At 48.3% G+C, this 23,918-nt stretch overlaps 1 protein-coding gene across 1 annotated transcript in view; it reads right to left on the reverse strand.

The window, feature by feature from the left end:
* Positions 1-23,918, reverse strand: part of LOC121536376 (unconventional myosin-XVI) — a 179,804-nt gene that overhangs the window by 81,416 nt on the left and 74,470 nt on the right. Inside the window, exons 21-23 of the mRNA XM_041843646.2 lie at positions 7,297-7,449; positions 6,802-7,002; positions 6,607-6,682 (exon numbers count right to left, since the gene is read on the reverse strand). Coding sequence (XP_041699580.2) covers positions 6,607-6,682; positions 6,802-7,002; positions 7,297-7,449 — 430 coding nt within the window. The remainder of the gene's footprint in view (positions 1-6,606; positions 6,683-6,801; positions 7,003-7,296; positions 7,450-23,918) is intronic.

Below are 23,918 nucleotides of genomic sequence, written 5' to 3' on the forward strand. Positions count from 1 at the left end.
GCACCTCTCAATCTTATTTCACCTTTACCCTTTGACCTTTATGTGTGTGCACGTATGTCTTTATGTATGTGAACATTGTGCGTATATGCACAAAGGAACAAAAGCAACGGAGAGAGACAGGGAGTGAGACATGGAGAGAGACAGGGAGCGAGACAGGGAGAGAGACAGGGAGAGAGACAGGGAGAGAGGCAGGGAGAGAGACAGGGAGAGAGACAGGGAGAGAGACAGGGAGAGAGACAGGGAGAGAGACAGGGAGAGAGGCAGGGAGAGAGACAGGGAGAGAGACAGGGAGAGAGACAGGGAGAGAGGCAGGGAGAGAGACATGGAGAGAGGCAGGGAGAGAGACAGGGAGAGAGGCAGGGAGAGAGGCAGGGAGAGAGACAGGGAGTGAGACATGGAGAGAGACAGGGAGCGAGACAGGGAGAGAGGCAGGGAGAGAGACAGGGAGAGAGGCAGGAAGAGAGGCAGGGAGAGAGAGGCAGGGAGAGAGACAGGGAGAGAGACAGGGAGAGTGGCAGGGAGAGAGAGACAGGGAGAGAGACAGGGAGAGAGGCAGGGAGAGAGACAGGGAGAGAGACAGGGAGAGAGACAGGGAGAGAGACAGGGAGAGAGACAGGGAGAGAGGCAGGGAGAGAGACAGGGAGAGAGACAGAGAGAGAGACAGGGAGAGAGGCAGGGAGAGAGACAGGGAGAGAGACAGGGAGAGTGGCAGGGAGAGAGACAGGGAGAGAGACAGGGAGAGAGGACGGGAGAGAGACAGGGAGAGGAGACTCAGAGAGAGACAGGGAGAGAGACAGGGAGAGAGACAGGGAGAGAAGCAGGGAGAGTGGCAGGGAGAGAGACAGGGAGAGAGACAGGGAGAGAGACAGGGAGAGAGACATGGAGAGAGACAGGGAGAGAGGCAGGGAGAGAGAGGCAGGGAGCGAGAGGCAGGGAGCGAGACAGGGAGATAGAAAGGGAGATAGACATGGAGAGAGACAGGGGGAGAGACAGGGAGAGGACACTCAGAGAGAGACAGGGAGAGAGACAGGGAGAGAGACAGGATAAGAGAGGCAGGGAGAGAGGCAGGGAGAGTGGCAGGGAGAGAGACAGGGAGAGAGACAGGGAGAGAGGCAGGGAGAGAGGCAGGAGAGAGAGACAGGGAGAGAGAGGCAGGGAGAGAGACAGGGAGAGGAGACTCAGAGAGAGACAGGGAGAGAGACAGGGAGAGAGACAAGGAGAGAGACAGGGAGAGAGACAAGGAGAGAGACAGGGAGAGAGAGACAGGGAGCGAGGCAGGGAGAGAGGCAGGGAGAGAGGCAGGGAGAGAGACAGGGAGAGGAGACTCAGAGAGAGACAGGGAGAGAGGCAGGGAGAGAGGCAGGGAGAGTAGCAGGGAGAGAGACAGGAGAGAGACAGGGAGAGAGGCAGGGAGAGAGACAGGGAGAGAGACAGGGAGAGAGGCAGGAGAGAGACAGGAGAGAGACAGGGAGTGAGACATGGAGAGAGACAGCGAGAGAGACAGGGAGAGGAGACTCAGAGAGAGACAGGGAGAGAGACAGGGAGAGAGGCAGGAGAGAGAGGCAGGAGCGAGAGGCAGGGAGAGAGAGACAGGGAGAGAGGCAGGGAGAGAGAGACAGGGAGAGAGACAGGGAGAGAGACAGGGAGAGAGACAGGGAGAGAGGCAGGGAGAGAGGCAGGGATAGAGAGGCAGGGAGCGAGAGGCAGGGAGAGAGACAGGGAGAGAGGCAGGAGAGAGACAGGGAGAGAGACAGGGAGAGAGACAGGAGAGAGACAGGAGAGAGACAGAGAGAGAGACAGGGAGAGAGGCAGGGAGAGAGACAGGGAGAGAGACGGGGAGAGGAGACTCAGAGAGAGACAGGGAGAGAGGCAGGGAGAGAGGCAGGGAGAGAGGCAGGGAGAGAGGCAGGGAGAGAGGCAGGGAGAGTGGCAGGGAGAGAGACAGGGAGAGAGACAGGGAGAGAGGCCGGGAGAGAGACAGGGAGAGGAGACTCAGAGAGAGACAGGGAGAGAGAGAGACAGGGAGAGAGGCAGGGAGAGTGGCAGGGAGAGAGACAGGGAGAGAGACAGGGAGAGAGACAGGGAGAGAGGCAGGGAGAGAGAGGCAGGGAGCGAGAGGCAGGGAGCGAGACAGGGAGATAGACAGGGAGATAGACATGGAGAGAGACAGGGGGAGAGACAGGGAGAGGACACTCAGAGAGAGACAGGGAGAGAGACAGGGAGAGAGACAGGGAGAGAGGCAGGGAGAGAGGCAGGGAGAGAGGCAGGGAGAGTGGCAGGGAGAGAGACAGGGAGAGAGACAGGGAGAGAGACAGGGAGAGAGACATGGAGAGAGACAGGGAGAGAGGCAGGGAGAGAGAGGCAGGGAGCGAGAGGCAGGGAGCGAGACAGGGAGATAGATAGGGAGATAGACATGAAGAGAGACAGGGGGAGAGACAGGGAGAGGACACTCAGAGAGAGACAGGGAGAGAGACAGGGAGAGAGACAGGATAAGAGAGGCAGGGAGAGAGGCAGGGAGAGTGGCAGGGAGAGAGACAGGGAGAGAGGCAGGGAGAGAGGCAGGGAGAGAGGCAGGGAGAGAGACAGGGAGAGAGAGGCAGGGAGAGAGACAGGGAGAGGAGACTCAGAGAGAGACAGGGAGAGAGACAGGGAGAGAGACAAGGAGAGAGACAGGGAGAGAGACAAGGAGAGAGACAGGGAGAGAGAGACAGGGAGCGAGGCAGGGAGAGAGGCAGGGAGAGAGGCAGGGAGAGAGACAGGGAGAGGAGACTCAGAGAGAGACAGGGAGAGAGGCAGGGAGAGAGGCAGGGAGAGTAGCAGGGAGAGAGACAGGGAGAGAGACAGGGAGAGAGGCAGGGAGAGAGACAGGGAGAGAGACAGGGAGAGAGGCAGGGAGAGAGACAGGGAGAGAGACAGGGAGTGAGACATGGAGAGAGACAGGGAGAGAGACAGGGAGAGGAGACTCAGAGAGAGACAGGGAGAGAGACAGGGAGAGAGGCAGGGAGAGAGGCAGGGAGCGAGAGGCAGGGAGAGAGGCAGGGAGAGAGGCAGGGAGAGAGACAGGGAGAGAGACAGGGAGAGAGACAGGGAGAGAGGCAGGGAGAGAGGCAGGGAGAGAGAGGCAGGGAGCGAGAGGCAGGGAGAGAGACAGGGAGAGAGGCAGGGAGAGAGACAGGGAGAGAGACAGGGAGAGAGACAGGGAGAGAGACAGGAGAGAGACAGAGAGAGAGACAGGGAGAGAGGCAGGGAGAGAGACAGGGAGAGAGACGGGGAGAGGAGACTCAGAGAGAGACAGGGAGAGAGGCAGGAGAGAGGCAGGGAGAGAGGCAGGAGAGAGGCAGGGAGAGAGGCAGGGAGAGTGGCAGGGAGAGAGACAGGGAGAGAGACAGGGAGAGAGGCCGGGAGAGAGACAGGGAGAGGGAGACTCAGAGAGAGACAGGGAGAGAGAGAGACAGGGAGAGAGGCAGGGAGAGTGGCAGGGAGAGAGACAGGGAGAGAGACAGGGAGAGAGACAGGGAGAGAGGCAGGGAGAGAGAGGCAGGGAGCGAGAGGCAGGGACCGAGACAGGGAGATAGACAGGGAGATAGACATGGAGAGAGACGGGGAGAGACAGGGAGAGGACACTCAGAGAGAGACAGGGAGAGAGACAGGGAGAGAGACAGGGAGAGAGGCAGGGAGAGAGGCAGGGAGAGAGGCAGGGAGAGTGGCAGGGAGAGAGACAGGGAGAGAGACAGGGAGAGAGACAGGGAGAGAGACATGGAGAGAGACAGGGAGAGAGGCAGGGAGAGAGAGGCAGGGAGCGAGAGGCAGGGAGCGAGACAGGGAGATAGATAGGGAGATAGACATGAAGAGAGACAGGGGGAGAGACAGGGAGAGGACACTCAGAGAGAGACAGGGAGAGAGACAGGGAGAGAGACAGGATAAGAGAGGCAGGGAGAGAGGCAGGGAGAGTGGCAGGGAGAGAGACAGGGAGAGAGGCAGGAGAGAGGCAGGGAGAGAGGCAGGGAGAGAGACAGGGAGAGAGAGGCAGGGAGAGAGACAGGGAGAGGAGGCTCAGAGAGAGACAGGGAGAGAGACAGGGAGAGAGACAAGGAGAGAGACAGGGAGAGAGACAAGGAGAGAGACAGGGAGAGAGAGACAGGGAGCGAGGCAGGGAGAGAGGCAGGGAGAGAGGCAGGAGAGAGACAGGGAGAGGAGACTCAGAGAGAGACAGGGAGAGAGGCAGGGAGAGAGGCAGGGAGAGTAGCAGGGAGAGAGACAGGGAGAGAGACAGGGAGAGAGGCAGGGAGCGAGACAGGGAGAGAGACAGGGAGAGAGGCAGGGAGAGAGACAGGGAGAGAGACAGGGAGTGAGACATGGAGAGAGACAGGGAGAGAGACAGGGAGAGGAGACTCAGAGAGAGACAGGGAGAGAGACAGGGAGAGAGGCAGGGAGAGAGAGGCAGGGAGCGAGAGGCAGGGAGAGAGACAGGGAGAGAGGCAGGGAGAGAGAGACAGGGAGAGAGACAGGGAGAGAGACAGGGAGAGAGACAGGGAGAGAGGCAGGGAGAGAGGCAGGGAGAGAGGCAGGGAGAGAGGCAGGAGAGAGGCAGGAGAGAGACAGGGAGAGAGACAGGGAGAGAGGCAGGGAGAGAGGCAGGGAGAGAGAGGCAGGGAGCGAGAGGCAGGGAGAGAGACAGGAGAGAGGCAGGGAGAGAGACAGGGAGCGAGACAGGGAGAGAGACAGGGAGAGAGACAGGGAGAGAGACAGAGAGAGAGACAGGGAGAGAGGCAGTGAGAGAGACAGGGAGAGAGACGGGGAGAGGAGACTCAGAGAGAGACAGGGAGAGAGGCAGGGAGAGAGGCAGGGAGAGTGGCAGGGAGAGAGGCAGGGAGAGAGGCAGGGAGAGTGGCAGGGAGAGAGACAGGGAGAGAGACAGGGAGAGAGGCCGGGAGAGAGACAGGGAGAGGAGACTCAGAGAGAGACAGGGGAGAGAGAGAGACAGGGAGAGAGGCAGGGAGAGTGGCAGGGAGAGAGACAGGGAGAGAGACAGGGAGAGAGACAGGGATAGAGGCAGGGAGAGAGAGGCAGGGAGCGAGAGGCAGGGAGCGAGACAGGGAGATAGACAGGGAGATAGACATGGAGAGAGACAGGGGGAGAGACAGGGAGAGGACACTCAGAGAGAGACAGGGAGAGAGACAGGGAGAGAGACAGGGAGAGAGGCAGGGAGAGAGGCAGGGAGAGAGGCAGGGAGAGTGGCAGGGAGAGAGACAGGGAGAGAGACAGGGAGAGAGGCAGGGAGAGAGGCAGGGAGAGAGACAGGGAGAGAGAGGCAGGGAGAGAGACAGGGAGAGGAGACTCAGGGAGAGACAGGGAGAGAGACAGGGAGAGAGGCAGGGAGAGAGACAGGGAGAGAGACAAGGAGAGAGACAGGGAGAGAGACAAGGAGAGAGACAGGGAGAGAGAGACAGGGAGCGAGGCAGGGAGAGAGGCAGGGAGAGAGACAGGGAGAGGAGACTCAGAGAGAGACAGGGAGAGAGGCAGGGAGAGAGGCAGGGAGAGTAGCAGGGAGAGAGACAGGGAGAGAGACAGGGAGAGAGGCAGGGAGAGAGACAGGGAGAGAGACAGGGAGAGAGGCAGGGAGGGAGACAGGGAGAGACAGGGAGTGAGACATGGAGAGAGACAGGGAGAGAGACAGGGAGAGAGGCAGGGAGAGAGGCAGGGAGAGAGACAGGGAGAGAGACAGGGAGAGAGGCAGGGAGAGAGGCAGGGCGAGAGACAGGGAGAGTTACAGGGAGAGGAGACTCAGAGAGAGACAGGGAGAGAGACAGGGAGAGAGGCAGGGAGAAAGACAGGGAGAGAGACAGAGAGAGAGAGGCAGGGAGAGAGAGGCAGGGAGAGAGAGGCAGGGAGAGAGGCAGGGAGCGAGACAGGGAGAGAGGCAGGGAGAGAGGCAGGGAGAGTGAGGCAGGGAGAGAGAGGCAGGGAGAGAGACACAGGGAGAGAGGCAGGGAGAGAGACAGGGAGAGAGACAGGGAGAGAGGCAGGGAGAGAGAGGCAGGAAGAGAGAGGCAGGGAGAGAGACAGGGAGAGAGGCAGGGAGAGAGGCAGGGAGAGAGAGGCAGGGAGAGAGAGGCAGGGAGAGGAGACTCAAAGAGAGATAGGGAGAGAGACAGGGAGTGAGACAGGGAGAGGTACAAAAGCCAACTCCAAAGGGGTAGCCTTTGATTAGGCTCATTATATAAATGACAGCCAACACAGTAATTAGCCCCAGAGACACTAAACTTGCTGATCCTGGCTCTAACACAATGCCTGCCTGTGTCCTTCTCTGCTCTACTTACAAAAACACCAGCACACATCTGGCCACGCTCAATAGATTATATAACACTACTGCTGCTATCAATACACACACCATTAATTAATAGACATCTTGCTGTGTGTATTATGAGTTTGGATGAGTGTGAGTGTGTTGGACAGGGTTTTGTGTGTGTGTGTGTGTGTGTGTGTGTGTGTGTGTGTGTGTGTGTGTGTGTGTGTGTGTGTGTGTGTGTGTGTGTGTGTGTGTGTGTGTGTGTGTGTGTGTGTGTGTGTGTGTGTGTGTGTGTGTGTATTTTGACTGATACTTACACTTCAGAACAAGAAGCAGGTTTTGGGGGAGGGAGTCCTTGTTCTTCACCAGTGTTCCTGTGAGGTCATAGGCCATCTACCAATCAGAGAACAGACAGACAACAACATGTTAAAGGTCCACCAATTGCATGACAGATACATACACACAACATAGCCGATGTGAGTGTGTGTGTGTGTGTGTGAATGCCCACTCACTTGGCCTGTGTAGTGTTTCACAGTGAAGGCAGGACCCTGGTCTATGGGCGGGGGGTTGCCGTTGCCGTCCTTGGTTGTCAGGGAGATGCCGTGTGTGGGTGTGTTGTCGAGGTATGTCTGCAGTCTCTTGTAGAGGGTCTGTTCTGTAGGTCTCAGCGACTGACTCTCCTCATCCATCACAGACAGCAGACCCTGAGGCTTCTGGGAAGATGGAGGACAGGGGTCACAGACGTAGATATAGAATGCATAGAACCACACATGGGAGACAATTGTAATGCACAGCCCCTAAATGTTTCATGTTAGAATTTGAGGTAGTGTAATCTGATCCTAGATCTCTGCGGTTGAGGACAACGTTGTACCTCAAAATCTATTTAACCACACTCAAAACCAAAACAAACTCCAAAGCCTTTTCAGGAATGAGATATGTCTTGTTGTTAAAGGGGTAATCCCAGTTCTTAAAGGGTCGGTGTGGCACGGCAGGGACAAAAATATTACCAGGAAGAAGAAGTCTAGAACAGCGGGTTGGTTGCTGGGCGAACGGAGCGTCTCCATAGCAATGGCCTCCTGTAGACACTCGGCCTGCTCCTGCTGGAACAGCACCTCGGAGATGTGCTGCCTCACACGCTCATTGGTCATGTTCACACACAGCTGGGAACACACACACACAAGTTAACACGGAAGTAAATGGTGCGTTTCTAAACTGACTGAACATGAAATGTAATGGACGCCAACATCATGAAGAATCTTTACAGAAACAACCCAGGCATGGTACATACTAATATATAGGTTCCTCATGACTTCCCCAAAACACACCACTGCAATCTGGAGACCTTATACCAGAGGACTGTATGACCTCATCCTGACCCCATACTAACCCTGCAGTCAGCAAAGACAGAAAGTACATCATCCAATCGGCAGCTCCTTCTCTGAGGGTGTTAGCCTGTGGGTGGCTGGGGGTGGCTGGGGGTGAGGTATGTCACATATACAGTGCCTTGCAAAAGTATTCATCCCCCTTGGCATTTTTCCTATTTTGTTGCATTACAACCTGTAATTTAAATGGATTTTTATTTGGATTTCACGTAATGGACATAGACAAAATAGTCCAAATTGGTGAACTGAAACGAAAAAAATAACTTGTTTCAAAAATGCAAAAGTGGTGCGTGCATATGTATTCACCCCCTTTGCTATGAAGCCCCTAAATAAGATCTGGTGCAACCAATTACCTTCAGAAGTCACATACAGTGAGGGAAAAAGGTATTTGATCCCGTGCTGATTTTGTACGTTTGCCCACTGACAAAGACATGATCAGTCTATAATTTTAATGGTAGGTTTATTTGAACAGTGAGAGACAGAATAACAAATGTCAAAAATGTTATGAATTGATTTGCATTTTAATGAGGGGAATAAGTATTTGACCCCTCTGCAAACCATGACTTAGTACTTGTTGGCAAAATCCTTGTTGGCAATCACAGAGGTCAGCCGTTTCTTGTAGTTGGCCACCACGTTTGCACACATCTCAGGAGGGATTTTGTCCCACTCCTCTTTGCAGATCTTCTCCAAGTCATTAAGGTTTCGAGGCTGACGTTTGGCAACTCGAACCTTCAGCTCCCTCCACAGATTTTCTATGGGATTAAGGTCTGGAGACTGGCTAGGCCACTCCAGGACCTTAATGTGCTTCTTCTTGAGCCACTCCTTTGTTGCCTTGGCCGTGTGTTTTGGGTCATTGTCATGCTGGAATACCCATCCACAATCCATTTTCAATGCTCTGGCTGAGGGAAGGAGGTTCTCACCCAAGATTTGACGGTACATGGCCCCGTCCATCGTCCCTTTGATGTGGTGAAGTTGTCCTGTCCCCTTAGCAGAAAAACACCCACAAAGCATAATGTTTTCACCTCCATGTTTGACGGTGGGGATGGTGTTCTTGGGGTCATTGGCAGCATTCCTCCTCCTCCAAACACGGCGAGTTGAGCTGATGCCAAAGATACCAAAGCTCCACAGCGGAGAATGGAGTATCTGTCCATAGGACCACTTTAAGCCGTACACTCCACAGAGCTGGGCTTTACGGAAGAGTGGCCAGAAAAAAGCCATTGCTTCAAGAAAAAAATAAGCAAACACGTTTGGTGTTCGCCAAAAGACATGTGGGAGACTCCCCAAACATATGGAAGAAGGTACTCTGGTCAGATGAGCCTAAAATTGATCTTTTTGGCCATCAAGGAAAACGCTATGTCTGGGCAAACCCAACACCTCTCATCACCCCGAGAACACCATCCCCACAGTGAAGCATGGTGGTGGCAGCATCATGCTGTGGGGATGTTTTTCATCGGCAGGGACTGGGAAACTGGTCAGAATTGAAGGAAGGATGGATGGCGCTAAATACAGGGAAATTCTTGAGGGAAACCTGTTGCAGTCTTCCAGAGATTTGAGACTGGGACGGAGGTTCACCTTCCAGCAGGACAATGACCCTAAGCATACTGCTAAAGCAACGCTTGAGTGGTTTAAGGGGAAAAATGTAAATGTCTTGGAATGGCCTAGTCAAAGCCCAGACCTCAATCCAATTTAGAATCTGTGGTATGATTTAAAGATTGCTGTAAACCAGCAGAACCCATCCAACTTTAAGGAGCTGGAGCAGATTTGCCTTGAAGGATGGGCACAAATCCCAGTGGCTAGATGTGCCAAGCTTATAGAGACATACCCCAAGAGACTTGCAGCTGTAATTGCAGCAAAAGGTGGCTCTACAAAGTATTGACTTTGGGGGGGTGAATAGTTATGCACGCTCAAGTTTTCATTTTTTTGTCTTATTTCTTGTTTGTTTCACCCCAAAAAATATTTTACATCTTCAAAGTGGTAGGCATGTTGTGTAAATCAAAACGCAGGTGTTCATAATGTTTTGTATACTCAGCGTATATGAACAGCATATGGAGCAATGAGCAGTGAACCCATCTCATCTTCTTGCCTGGTTGGCACCATGGGTACAGTACAGAACAGTACAAAACACTCAGTACTACTGCCTGGACTGAACTATGAACTATGAACCTACAGCTGAGTAAACAACACAGAACAGAACATATACAGTGGGGGAAAAAAGTATTTAGTCAGCCACCAATTGTGCAAGTTCTCCCACTTAAAAAGATGAGAGAGGCCTGTAATTTTCATCATAGGCACACGTCAACTACGTCAGACAAATTGAGGAAGAAAAATCCAGAAAATCACATTGTAGGATTTTTAATGAATTTATTTGCAAAATATGGTGGAAAATAATTATTTGGTCACCTACAAACAAGCAAGATTTCTGGCTCTCACAGACCTGTAACTTCTTCTTTAAGAGGCTCCTCTGTCCTCGACTTGTTACCTGTATTAATGGCACCTGTTTGAACTTGTTATCAGTATAAAAGACACCTGTCCACAACCTCAAACAGTCACACTCCAAACTCCACTATGGCCAAGACCAAAGAGCTGTCAAAGGACACCAGAAACAAAATTGTAGACCTGCACCAGGCTGGGAAGACTGAATCTGTAATAGGTAAGCAGCTTGGTTTGAAGAAATCAACTGTGGGAGCAATTATTAGGAAATGGAAGACATACAAGACCACTGATAATCTCCCTCGATCTGGGGCTCCACGCAAGATCTCACCCCGTGGGGTCAAAATGATCACAAGAACGGTGAGCAAAAATCCCAGAACCACACGGGGAGACCTAGTGAATGACCTGCAGAGAGCTGGGACCAAAGTAACAAAGCCTACCATCAGTAACACACTATGCCGCCAGGGACTCAAATCCTGCAGTGCAAGACGTGTCCCCCTGCTTAAGCCAGTACATGTCCAGGCCCGTCTGAAGTTTGCTAGAGTGCATTTGGATGATCCAGAAGAGGATTGGGAGAATGTCATATGGTCAGATGAAACCAAAATATAACTTTTTGGTAAAAACTCAACTCGTCGTGTTTGGAGGACAAAGAATGCTGAGTTGCATCCAAAGAACACCATACCTACTGTGAAGCATGGGGGTGGAAACATCATGCTTTGGGGCTGTTTTTCTGCAAAGGGACCAGGACAACTGATCCGTGTAAAGGAAAGAATGAATGGGGCCATGTATCGTGAGATTTTGAGTGAAAACCTCCTTCCATCAGCAAGGGCATTGAAGATGAAACGTGGCTGGGTCTTTCAGCATGACAATGATCCCAAACACACCGCCCGGGCAACGAAGGAGTGGCTTCGTAAGAAGCATTTCAAGGTCCTGGAGTGGCCTAGCCAGTCTCCAGATCTCAACCCCATAGAAGATCTTTGGAGGGAGTTGAAAGTCTGTGTTGCCCAGCGACAGCCCCAAAACATCACTGCTCTAGAGGAGATCTGCATGGAGGAATGGGCCAAAATACCAGCAACAGTGTGTGAAAACCTTGTGAAGACTTACAGAAAACGTTTGACCTGATTCATTGCCAACAAAGGGTATATAACAAAGTATTGAGAAACTTTTGTTATTGACCAACTACTTATTTTCCACCATAATTTGCAAATAAATTCATTAAAAATCCTACAAAGTGATTTTCTGGAATTTTTTTCTCATTTTGTCTGTCATAGTTGACGTGTACCTATGATGAAAATTACAGGCCTCTCTCATCTTTTTAAGTGGGAGAACTTGCACAATTGGTGGCTGACTAAATACTTTTTTCCCCACTGTAGAGGTAGGAGGAGGTGAGGTTGTTTGTGTGTGTGTGTGTGTGTGTATGCATGCATGTGTGTGTGTGTGTGTCTGCGCTTTCTTATGAGTGTATAGGAAGGATATCACGATGATATGTAAGAATCAACATAAATAATTCAATTGTGGGCTATTTAATTTACAATTTACATTTTATTTAGTCTAAATTGTATTTTAGACTAATTCGTTAGTCTTCCTTCCTTCAATGTCTACTCTCTTGTCCTTGAGTGCCGTTTATGACAGTGTCAGTCAGTCAGTCCCAGCAATGTTGAAGTCTGTAAAGCATGAACTGATTAAGGAAAAGCTGAGCAGGTACAACACAGCCCTAACGATCACAACTCTAATTAACAAGCCCATGCCACTGTAATGACCCTGATCACTGTGTGTGTGTGTGTGTGTATATTTGTACGTGTGTGTGTGCATCATGTTTGGGTTCACCGTGTGTGTCTGTGCATTGTGTGTGTGTGTGCATCGCGTGTGTGTGTGTGTGTGCATCATGTGTCTGTGTGTCATGCACACTGTAAAAGATGCTGTTTGTTCAGTTAACACCTGCCCTCCCACTCTCCAGAGTGTAATGAGTGTGATCCAGTGATTAGATTTCATTAACAGAAAGGGTCTCCTCAAACATTGACCTGAATAATAGAACCCTGAACAAACACACTGGGTAAAGGAGGGGTGATAAAGAAGGGGGAGGGGGGATGGAGGAAGGTAGGGATGGCTTAAGTGAAGAATGTTTTACGCCCCCCCTTGCACTCCCCACATCTCTTTTATTTATTTATCTCTCTCTCTTTCTCATTTTAAGGGGCTTTATTGGCATGGGAAACCAATGTTAACATTGCCAAAGCAAGTGAAGTAGATAGTAAACAAAAGTGAAATAAACAATAAATATTAACAGTAAACATTACACTCAGAAGTTCCAAAAGAATAAAGACATTTAAAATGTCATATTATGTATATATATAGTGTTGTAACAATGTGCAAATAGTTAAAGTAGAAATGGGAAAATAAATAAACATAAAATGGGTTGAATTTACAATGGTGTTTGTTCTTCACTGGTTGCCCTTTTCTTGTGGCAACAGGTCACAAATCTTGCTGCTGTGATGGCACACTGTGGTATTTCACCCAGTAGATATCAAAATTGTGTTTGTTTTCAAATTCTTTGTGGATCTGTGTAATCTTTGGGAAATATGTGTCTCTAATAAGGTCATACATTTGGCAGGAGGTTAGGAAGTGCAGCTCAGTTTCCACCTCATTTTGTGGGCAGTGTGCACATAGCCTGTCTTCTCTTGAGAGAAGTGCATCGCAGTGCTAACTGTGCCACTAGAGATCCTGGTTCGAATCCAGGCTCTGTCGCAGCCGGCCGCGACCGGGAGACTCATGGGCGGCGCACAATTGGCCCAGCGTCGTCCAGGGTAGGGGAGGGAATGGCCGGCAGGGATGTAGCTCAGTTGATAGAGCATGGCGTTTGCAACGCCAGGGTTGTGGGTTCAATTCCCACGGCGGGCCAGTATAAAAAAAAATATGTATTCACTAACTGTAAGTCGCTCTGGATAAGAGCGTCTGCTAAATGACTAAAATGTAAATCAATCAATCAATCAATCAATTTTATTTTATATAGCCCTTCTTACATCAGCTAATATCTCGAAGTGCTGTACAGAAACCCAGCCTAAAACCCCAAACAGCTAGTAATGCAGGTGTAGAAGCACGGTGGCTAGGAAAAACTCCCTAGAAAGGCGAAAGCCTAGGAAGAAACCTAGAGAGGAACCAGGCTATGAGGGGTGGCCAGTCCTCTTCTGGCTGTGCCGGGTGGAGATTATAACAGAACCATGCCAAGATGTTCAAAAATGTTCATAAGTGACAAGCATGGTCAAATAATAATCAGGAATAAATCTCAGTTGGCTTTTCATAGCCGATCATTAAGAGTTGAAAACAGCAGGTCTGGGACAGGTAGGGGTTCCATAACCGCAGGCAGAACAGTTGAAACTGGAATAGCAGCAAGGCCAGGCGGACTGGGGACAGCAAGGAGTCACCACGGCCGGTAGTCCCGACGTATGGTCCTAGGGCTCAGGTCTCTCAGTTGGCTTTTCATAGCCGATCATTAAAGAGTTGAAAACAGCAGGTCTGGGACAGGTAGGGGTTTCGTAGCCGCAGGCAGAACAGTTGAAACTGGAATAGCAGCAAGGCCAGGCGGACTGGGGACAGCAAGGTGTCATCATGCCCGGTAGTCCTGACGTATGGTCCTAGGGCTCAGGTTCTCAGAGAGAAAGAGAGAACGAGAGAATTAGAGAGAGCATACTTAAATTCACACAGGACACTGGATAAGACAGGAGAAGTACTCCAGGTATAACCAACTAACCCCAGCCCCCGACACATAAACTACTGCAGCATAAATACTGGAGGCTGAGACAGGAGCGGTCCGGAGACACTGTGGCCCCATCCGAAGAAACCCCGGACAGGGCCAAACAGGAAGGATATAACCCCACCCACTCCGCCAAAGCACAGCCCCCGCACCACTAGAGGGATATCCCCAACCACCAACTTACAATCCTGAGACAAGGCCGAGTATAGCCCACAGAGGTCTCCACCACAGCACAAACCAAGGGGGGGGCGCCAACCCAGACAGGAAGATCACGTCAGTAACTCAACCCACTCAAGTGACGCACCCCTCCCAGGGACGGCATGAAAGAGCACCAGCAAGCCAGTGACTCAGCCCCTGCAACAGGGTTAGAGGCAGAGAACCCCAGTGGAGAGGGGAACCGGCCCGGCAGAGACAGCAAGGGCTGTTCGTTGCTCCAGCCTTTCCGTTCACCTTCACACTCCTGGGCCAGACTACACTCAATCATATGACCTACTGAAGAGATAAGTCTTCAGTAAAGACTTAAAGGTTGAGACCGAGTCTGCGTCTCTCACATGGGTAGGCAGACTGTTCCATAAAAATGGAGATCTATAGGAGAAAGCCCTGCCTCCCGCTGTTTGCTTAGAAATTCTAGGGACAATTAGGAGGCCTGCGTCTTGTGACCGTAGCGGTACGTATTGGTATGTACGGCAGGACCAACTCGGAAAGATAGGTAGGAGCAAGCCCATGTAACGCTTTATAGGTTAACAGTAAAACCTTGAAATCAGCCCTTGCCTTAACAGGAAGCCAGTGTAGGGAAGCTAGCACTGGAGTAATATGATCAAATTTCTTGGTTCTAGTCAGGATTCTAGCAGCCGTATTTAGCACTAACTGAAGTTTATTTAGTGCTTTATCCGGGTAGCCGGAAAATAGAGCATTGCAGTAGTCTAACCTAGAAGTAACAAATGCATGGATTAATTTTTCTGCATCATTTTTGGACAGAAAATTTCTGATTTTTGCAATGTTACGTAGATGGAAAAAAGCTGTCCTTGAAACAGTCTTGATATGTTCGTCAAAAGAGAGATCAGGGTCAAGAGTAACACCGAGGTCCTTCACAGTTTTATTTGAGACGACTTTACAACCATCTAGATGAATTGTCAGATTTAACAGAAGATCTCTTTGTTTCTTGGGACCTAGAACAAGCATCTCTGTTTTGTCCGAGTTTAAAAGTAAAAAGTTTTCAGCCATCCACTTCCTTATGTCTGAAACACAGGCTTCTAGCGAGGGCAATTTTGGGGCTTCACCATGTTTCATTGAAATGTACAGCTGTGTGTCATCCGCATAGCAGTGAAAGTTAACATTATGTTTTCGAATAACATCCCCAAGAGGTAAAATATATAGTGAAAACAATAGTGGTCCTAAAACGGAACCTTGAGGAACACCGAAATGTACAGTTGATTTGTCGGAGGACAGACCATTCACAGAGACAAACTGATATCTTTCCGACAGGTAGGATCTAAACCAGGCCAGAACTTGTCCGTGTAGACCAATTTGGGTTTCCAGTCTCTCCAAAAGAATGTGGTGATCGATGGTGTCAAAGGCAGCACTAAGGTCTAGTAGCACGAGGACAGATGCAGAGCCTCGGTCTGACGCCATTAAAAGGTCATTTACCACCTTCACAAGTGCAGTCTCAGTGCTATGATGGGGTCTAAAACCAGACTGAAGCATTTCGTATACATTGTTTGTCTTCAGAAAGGCAGTGAGTTGCTGCGCAACAGCTTTTTCTAAAATTTTTGAGAGGAATGGAAGATTCGATATAGGCCGATAGTTTTTTATATTTTCCGGGTCAAGGTTTGGCTTTTTCAAGAGAGGCTTTATCACTGCCACTTTTAGTGAGTTTGGTACACATCCGGTGGATAGAGAGCTGTTTATTATGTTCAACATAGGAGGGCCAAGCACAGGAAGCAGCTCCTTCAGCAGTTTAGTAGGAATAGGATCCAGTATGCAGCTTGAAGGTTTAGAGGCCATGATTATTTTCATCATTGTGTCAAGAGATATAGTACTAAAACACTTAAGTGTCTCTCCCGATCCCAGGCCCTCGCAGAGCTGTGCAGATCCAGGACAGCTAAGCCCTGGAGGAATACGCAGATTCAAAGAGGAGTCCGTAATTTGCTTTCTAATGGTCATGATCTTTTCCTCAAAGAAGTTCATGAATTTATCACTGCTGAAGTGAAAGCCATCCTCTCTTGGGGAATGCTGCTTTTTAGTTAGCTTTGCAACAGTATCAAAAAGAAATTTTGGATTGTTCTTATTTTCCTCAATTAAGTTGGAAAAGTAGGATGATCGAGCAGCAGTGAGGGCTCTTCGGTACTGCACGGTACTGTCTTTCCAAGCTAGTCGGAAGACTTCCAGTTTGGTGTGGCGCCATTTCGTTCCAATTTCCTGGAAGCTTGCTTCAAAGCTCGGGTATTTTCTGTATACCAGGGAGCTAGTTTCTTATGACAAATGTTTTTCGTTTTTAGGGGTGCAACTGCATCTAGGGTATTGCGCAAGGTTAAATTGAGTTCCTCAGTTAAGTGGTTAACTGATTTTTGTCCTCTGACGTCCTTGGGTAGGCAGAAGGAGTCTGGAAGGGCATCAATGAATTTTTGTGTTGTTTGAGAATTTATAGCACGACTTTTGATGCTCCTTGGTTGGGGTCTGAGCAGATTATTTGTTGCGATTGCAAATGTAATAAAATGGTGGTCCGATAGTCCAGGATTTTGTGGAAAAACATTAAGATCTACAACATTTATTCCATGGGACAAAACTAGGTCCAGAGTATGACTGTGGCAGTGAGTAGGTCCAGAGACATGTTGGACAAAACCCACTGAGTCGATAATGGCTCCGAAAGACTTTTGGAGTGGGTCTGTGGACTTCTCCATGTGAATATTAAAATCACCAAAAATTAGAATATGATCTGCTATGACTACAAGGTCTGATAGGAATTCAGGAAACTCAGAGAGGAACGCTGTATATGGCCCAGGAGGCCTGTAAACAGTAGCTATAAAAAGTGATTGAGTAGGCTGCATAGATTTCATGACTAGAAGCTCAAAAGATGAAAACGCCATTTTTTTTTTGTAAATTGAAATTTGCTATCGTAAATGTTAGCAACACCTCCGCCTTTGCGGGATGCACGGGGAATATGGTCACTAGTGTAACCAGGAGGTGAGGCCTCATTTAACACAGCAAATTCATCAGGCTTAAGCCATGTTTCAGTCAGGCCAATCACATCGAGATTATGATCAGTGATTAGTTCATTGACTATGACTGCCTTTGAAGTGAGGGATCTAACATTAAGTAACCCTATTTTGAGATGTGAGGTATCACGATCTCTTTCAATAATGGCAGGAATGGAGGAGGTCTTTATCCTAATAAGATTGCTAGGGTGAACACCGCCATGTTTAGTTTTGCCCAACCTAGGTCGAGGCACAGACACAGTCTCAATGGGTATGGCTGAGCTGACTACACTGACTGTGCTATTGGCAGACTCCACTAAGCTGGCAGGTTGGCTAACAGCCTGCTGCCTGGCCTGCACCCTATTTCACTGTGGGGCTAGAGGAGTTAGAGCCCTATCTATGTTGGTAGATAAGAGGAGAGCACCCCTCCAGCTAGGATGGAGTCCGTCACTCCTCAGCAGGTCAGGCTTGGTCCTGTTTGTGGGTGAGTCCCAGAAAGAGGGCCAATTATCCACAAATGTTATCTTTTGGGAGGGGCAGAAAACAGTTTTCAACCAGCGATTAAGTGCTGAGACTCTGCTGTAGAGCTCGTCACTTCCCCTAACTGGGAGGGGGCCAGAGACAATTACTCGATGCCGACACATCTTTCTAGCTGATTTACAAGCTGAAGCTATGTTGCACTTGGTGACCTCTGACTGTTTCATCCTAACATCGTTGGTGCCGACGTGGATAACAATATCTCTATACTCTCTACACTCGCCAGTTTTAGCTTTAGCCAGCACCATCTTTAGATTAGCCTTAACGTCGGTAGCCCTGCCCCCTGGTAAACAGTGTATGATCGCTGGGTGATTCGTTTTAAGTCTAATACTGCGGGTAATGGAGTCGCCAATGACTAGGGTTTTCAATTTGTCAGAGCTAATGGTGGGAGCCTTCGGCGTCTCAGACCCCGTAACGGGAGGAGTAGAGACTAGAGAAGACTCAGACTCAGACTCCGACTCGCTACATAATGGGGAAAACCGGTTGAAGGTTTCTGTCGGCTGAATGAGCGACACCGGTTGAGCATTCCAACAGTATTTCCCTCCAGAAGCCATGAGAAAGTTGTCCGGCTGCGGGGACTGTGCAGGGGGGATTTATACTAACGTTACTGTCTGTACTTACTGGTGGCACAGACGCTGTTTCTTCCTTTCCTACACTGAGATTACCCTTGCCTAACGATTGCGTCTGAAGCTGGGCTTGTAGCACAGCTATTTTCGCCGTAAGGCGATCGTTCTCCTGTATATTATGAGTACAGCGACTGCAATTAGAAGACATCATGTTAATGTTACTACTTAGCTTCGGCTGTTGAAGATGTTGATGAACCATGTCCAGATAAAGCGTCCGGAGTGAAAAAAGTTGAATAAGGGAAAAAAAGTTGCGATGGAAAAAAGGAAAATAACGTAAAGTTGGCAGCTAAAACGCACAGGAAAATGACTCTTCTGTCTCGGGATAAACGTCCGGGGTGAAAAAGTTTAACGAAAAAAGATGAGTGAGGACAAAACTAAAAAGTTGGTAAATTTGTTGAACACAAAGATTGATTAAACGTTTATTAAAAGTAAAACGTGAATAGTTTGGCAGGTAGCCAAGTAGCAACAAACAGCACAGCAGTACGGAGACAATGCGGAAGCGAGAGAGCCAGGAGAGAGCCAGGTCTGCCTACGGCTGCCTTTCTCAATAGCAAGGCTATGCTCACTGAGTCTGTACATAGTCAAAGCTTTCCTTAAGTTTGGGTCAGTCACAGTGGTCAGGTATTCTGCCTCTGTGTACTCTCTGTTTAGGGCCAAATAGCATTATAGTTTGCGCTGTTTTTTTGTTAATTCTTTCCAATGTGTCAAGTAATTATCTTTCAGTTTTCTCATGATTTGGTTGGCTCTAATTGTGTTGCTGTCCTGGGGCTCTGTGGGGTCTGTTTGTGTTTGTGAACAGAGCCCCAGGACCAGCTTGCATAGGGGACTCTTCTCCAAGTTCATCTCTCTGTAGGTGATGGCATTGGTATGGAAGGTTTGGGAATCGCTTCCTTTTAAGTGGTTATAGAATTTAACGGCTCTTTTCTGGATTGTGATAATTAGCGGGTATCAGCCTAATTCTGCTTATTTTTTTTGCAGAATTCTGCATGCAGAGTCTCAATTTGGTGTTTGTCCCATTTTGTGAATTCTTGGTTGGTGAGCGGACCCCAGACCTCACAACCATAAAGGGCAATGGGTTCTATAACTGATTCAAGTATTTTTAGCCAGATCCTAATATGTATGTCAAATTTTATGTTCCTTTTGATGGCATAGAAGGCCCTTCTTGCCTTGTCTCTCAGATCGTTCACAGCTTTGTGGAAGTTACCTGTGGCGCTGATGTTTAGGCCAAGTTATGTATAGTTTTTTGTGTGCTCTAGGGCAACGGTGTCTAGATGGAATTTGTATTTGTGGTCCTGGCAACTGGACCTTTTTTGGAACACCATTATTTTTGTCTTACTGAGATTTACTGTCAGGGCCCAGGTCTGACAGAATCTGTGCAGAAGATCTAGGTGCTGCTGTAGGCCCTCCTTGGTTGGTGACAGAAGCACCAGATCATCAGCAAACATTAGACATTTGACTTCAGATTCTAGTAGGGTGAGACTGGGTGCTGCACTGTTCTAGTGCCCTCGCCAATTTGTTGATATATATGTTGAAGATGGTGGGGCTTAAACTGCATGCCTGTCTCACCCCACGGCCCTGTGGAAAGAAATGTGTGTGTTTTTTGTCAATTTTAACCGCACACTTGTTGTTTGTGTACATGGATTTTATAATGTCGCATGTTTTCCCCCCAACCCCACTTTCCATCAATTTGCATAGCAGACCCTCATGCCAAATTGAGTCAAAAGCTTTTTTGAAATCAACAAAGCATGAGTAGACTTTGCCTTTGTTTTGGTTTGTTTGTTTGTCAATTAGGGTGTGCAGGGTGAATACGTGGTCTGTCGTATGGTAATTTGGTAAAAAGCCATTTTGACATTTGCTCAGTACATTGTTTTCACTGAGGAAATGAACTAGTCTGCTGTTAATGATAATGCAGAGGATTTTCCCAAGGTTGCTGTTGACGCATATCCCACGGTAGTTATTGGGGTCAAATTTGTCTCCACTTTTGTGGATTGCAGTGATCAGTCCTTGGTTCGAACTACTGAGGAAGATGCCAGAGCTAAGGATGATGTTAAAGAGTTTAACTATAGCCAATTGGAATTTGTGGTCTGTATATTTTATAATTTCATTGAGGATACCATCAACACCACAGGCCTTTTGGGGTTGGAGGATTTGTATTTTGTCCTGTAGTTCATTTAATGTAATTGGAGAATCCAGTGGGTTCTGGTAGTCTTTAATAGTTGATTCTAAGATTTGCATTTGATTTAGCTGTTTGTTCTTTGTTATAGGACCAAAAAGATCTCTCTTTCTCTCTCAGTTGCCCTTGAAAGTTTAGGTCAGTGAATCCCCCTACTTCGCTCAGATTAGAAAACATGCTGAAGAAGATTGGCTTCAGGCTGTAGAGGTAGAGATCACTTTGACTGGATAATATTTAGCCTATAGCCCTAATATTTAGTTAATATTTAGCTTCTTACTTCGGCTACACATCACTAGCCTCTCTCTTCCAGCTGTTTCCGTGAGCAACAGGCCATAGCAGGGGTAGGCAACCCAGGTCCTGGCGTGCCTCAGGCACTTCATGTTTTTGATTTAACTGACCTGGAAGACCAGGTGTGTTGAATTTAGGAAATCATTGAACTGATCGATTAGCTTAGTTGGTCAGGTGTGGTGCCTAGCTGGAACTAAATCCTCCAGTACCTGCAGCACTCCAAGAACAGGGTTGCCCACCCCTGGGCTATAGGCTACACAAGCCTCTCCGCAATAGGCCATTCCTCTTCTCGTGAAATATAAGGGAAATATATAGTAAAAGATATAGGACATTTATTATTTTTTATTTTTTATACTAGGCCTAATAGCCTATTCGCAGAAAGAAGCAGGCTTGGTCTTGCTAATTGCTGAATGTAAAACAGGCCTACAGCATAGAAAATGCATGTCGAGGAGAGAAAGTGCATTGGTGTGATCCCTTTCGGCCGGTTATGATAACATTGTAGCACTGATGCATTGCAAGTGGTTGCACAGGACACAGTGATGTAAACAGTGAAAAATAAGAACAAAAGGAATTGACAACCATTAAAAAAAATTAAAATCACTTGAAAACCACTTGAGCATGGAGACAATGACATGCTGTAAAAGAGGTGCAGGCTAAACGGTGTTTGTTGTTGAATTGCTACATTTAAATACGAGTTACTATTTTATTTTTCATTAGGCCTACATGTACATTTAATAATTATTTGCAGTTGTCACTATAACAATGAACACCCTGAAAGCACTGAATGGTCTGAGACAGTATCCGTGCATTAGAGACCTCATGAATGGTCGAACCAGTATCTGTGTGTTAGAGACCTCATGAATGGTCTGAATCAGTATATGTGGGTTAGAGACCTCATGAATGGTCTGAACCAGCATCTGTGTGTTAGAGACCTCATGAATGGTCTGAACCAGCATCTGTGTGTTAGAGACCTCATGAATGGTCTGAACCAGTATCTGTGTGTTAGAGACCTCATGAATGGTCTGAACCAGTATCTGTGTGTTAGAGACCTCCTGAGTGGCGCAGTGGTCTAAGGCGCCGCATCGCAGTGCTAACTGTGCCACTAGAGATCCTGGTTCGAATCCAGGCTCTGTCGCAGCCGGCCGCGACCGGGAGACTCATGGGCGGCGCACAATTGGCCCAGCGTCGTCCAGGGTAGGGGAGGGAATGGCCGGCAGGGATGTAGCTCAGTTGATAGAGCATGGCGTTTGCAACGCCAGGGTTGTGGGTTCGATTCCCACGGGGGGCCAGTATAAAAATAAAATAACAAATATGTATTCACTAACTGTAAGTCGCTCTGGATAAGAGCGTCTGCTAAATGACTAAAATGTAAATGTAAATGAATGGTCTGAACCAGCATCTGTGTGTTAGAGACCTCATGAATGGTCTGAACCAGTATCTGTGTGTTAGAGACCTCATGAATGGTCTGAACCAGTATCTGTGTGTTAGAGACCTCATGAATGGTCTGAACCAGTATCTGTGTGTTAGAGACCTCATTAATGGTCTGAACCAGTATCTGTGTGTTAGAGACCTCATGAATGGTCTGAACCTGTATCTGTGTGATAGAGACCTCATGAATGGTCTGAACCAGTATCTGTGTGTTAGAGACCTCATTAATGGTCTGAACCAGCATCTGTGTGCTAGAGACCTCATGAATGGTCTGAACCAGTATATGTGTGTTAAAGACCTCATGAATGGTCTGAACCAGTATCTGTGTGTTAGAGACCTCATGGTCTGAACCAGTATCTGTGTGTTAGAGACCTCATGAGTGGTCTGAACCAGTATCTGTGTGTTAGAGACCTCATGGTCTGAACCAGTATCTGTGTGTTAGAGACCTCATGGTCTGAACCAGTATCTGTGTGTTAGAGACCTCATGAATGGTCTGAACCAGTATCTGTGTGTTAGAGACCTCATGAATGGTCTTGTGTTACCACCTTATTAATAGGCAGTGTGCAGTAGGATGTGTTCATCAGTTGATTGACAGGAGTAGGACTGCAGCACGATAAACAACAAACTTTCCTCTAGTGTGGATGCTCACCAACGTTTTATAGTTATGTAGCCTATAGTTTATCATTATAGTTATCGTTATAGGCTTGTTGTATGGCCCTTAACTCTGACACAGCACAACTAACGTTATTATCACAACAGAACTTGTCTACTAGTAGGTCTAGCTAACGTTAGCGAACTTGAATGAAATACATATACAATTACACTTATACTTGTTTACTTGCCTTTTATACTCTATAAATTGACTCCTTCAAATAATTTACTCTGGCAAGTTTGCCACCGGAGTGCTGCAGTAGGGAAATAAATCAGAAGTCAAATCCATCACTTCTGTTGTTTGGCTGTGCCCATAGCAATGTTAGAAAATGAGGTGGAGAAGGTCCTCAAACACAACTCTTGACCTTGAAGCCAGTTCCACTGCATTTTTTTATTGTTCCCCTCTAATCAGGGACTAATTTAGACCTGGGACACCAATTCATTATCAGGTAGAACACAAAATCAGCAGGCTTCGGAACTTGTAGGGAAATAATTGAGTACCCCTGCCATAGGATCTCTTTCTAATACCCTGGAGACCAAAATACACACAAACAAAGTTCACACACATACACACAAACAAAGTGCACACACACAAAATGATTTCTAGTCGAAAGCGTAGTCTGGACTGAACATAATCAAGGGTTTTGTGACATCATCATGCTAGCAGTTTGAAAGCCAACCAAAGCTAACTTGCATTACATGGTGGCTCTAACAAACATAGTGGACCGGTATTAGACTCGGGTATGTATAACATAGTGATACAGTATTAGACTAGGGTATAACATAGTGGTGCAGTATTAGACTAGGGTATGTGTAACATAGCCCAAGACCTCCACATCCGGCTTCTTCACCTGCAGGATTGTCTGAGACCAGTCACCCGGAGAGCTGATGAATCTCAGAAGTATTTATGTATGTAATAAAGCCAGTTTGTGGGGAAAAACTCATTCTGATTGGCTGGACCTGGCTCCCCAGTGGGTAGGCCTGGCTCCCAAGTGGGTGGGCCTATGCCCTCCCAGACCCACCCATGGCTGCACCCCTGCCCAGTCATGGGTTTCAGGTAGAATCCTTTTGGTTCCAGGTAGAACCCTTTTGCGTTCCATGTAGAACCCTTTCCACAGAGGGTTCTAACTGGAACCCAAATTAGTTAAACCTGGAACCAAAAAGGCTTCTCC

Source organism: Coregonus clupeaformis, chromosome 23 (assembly GCF_020615455.1).
Source record: "Coregonus clupeaformis isolate EN_2021a chromosome 23, ASM2061545v1, whole genome shotgun sequence".
Taxonomy (NCBI): domain Eukaryota; kingdom Metazoa; phylum Chordata; class Actinopteri; order Salmoniformes; family Salmonidae; genus Coregonus; species Coregonus clupeaformis.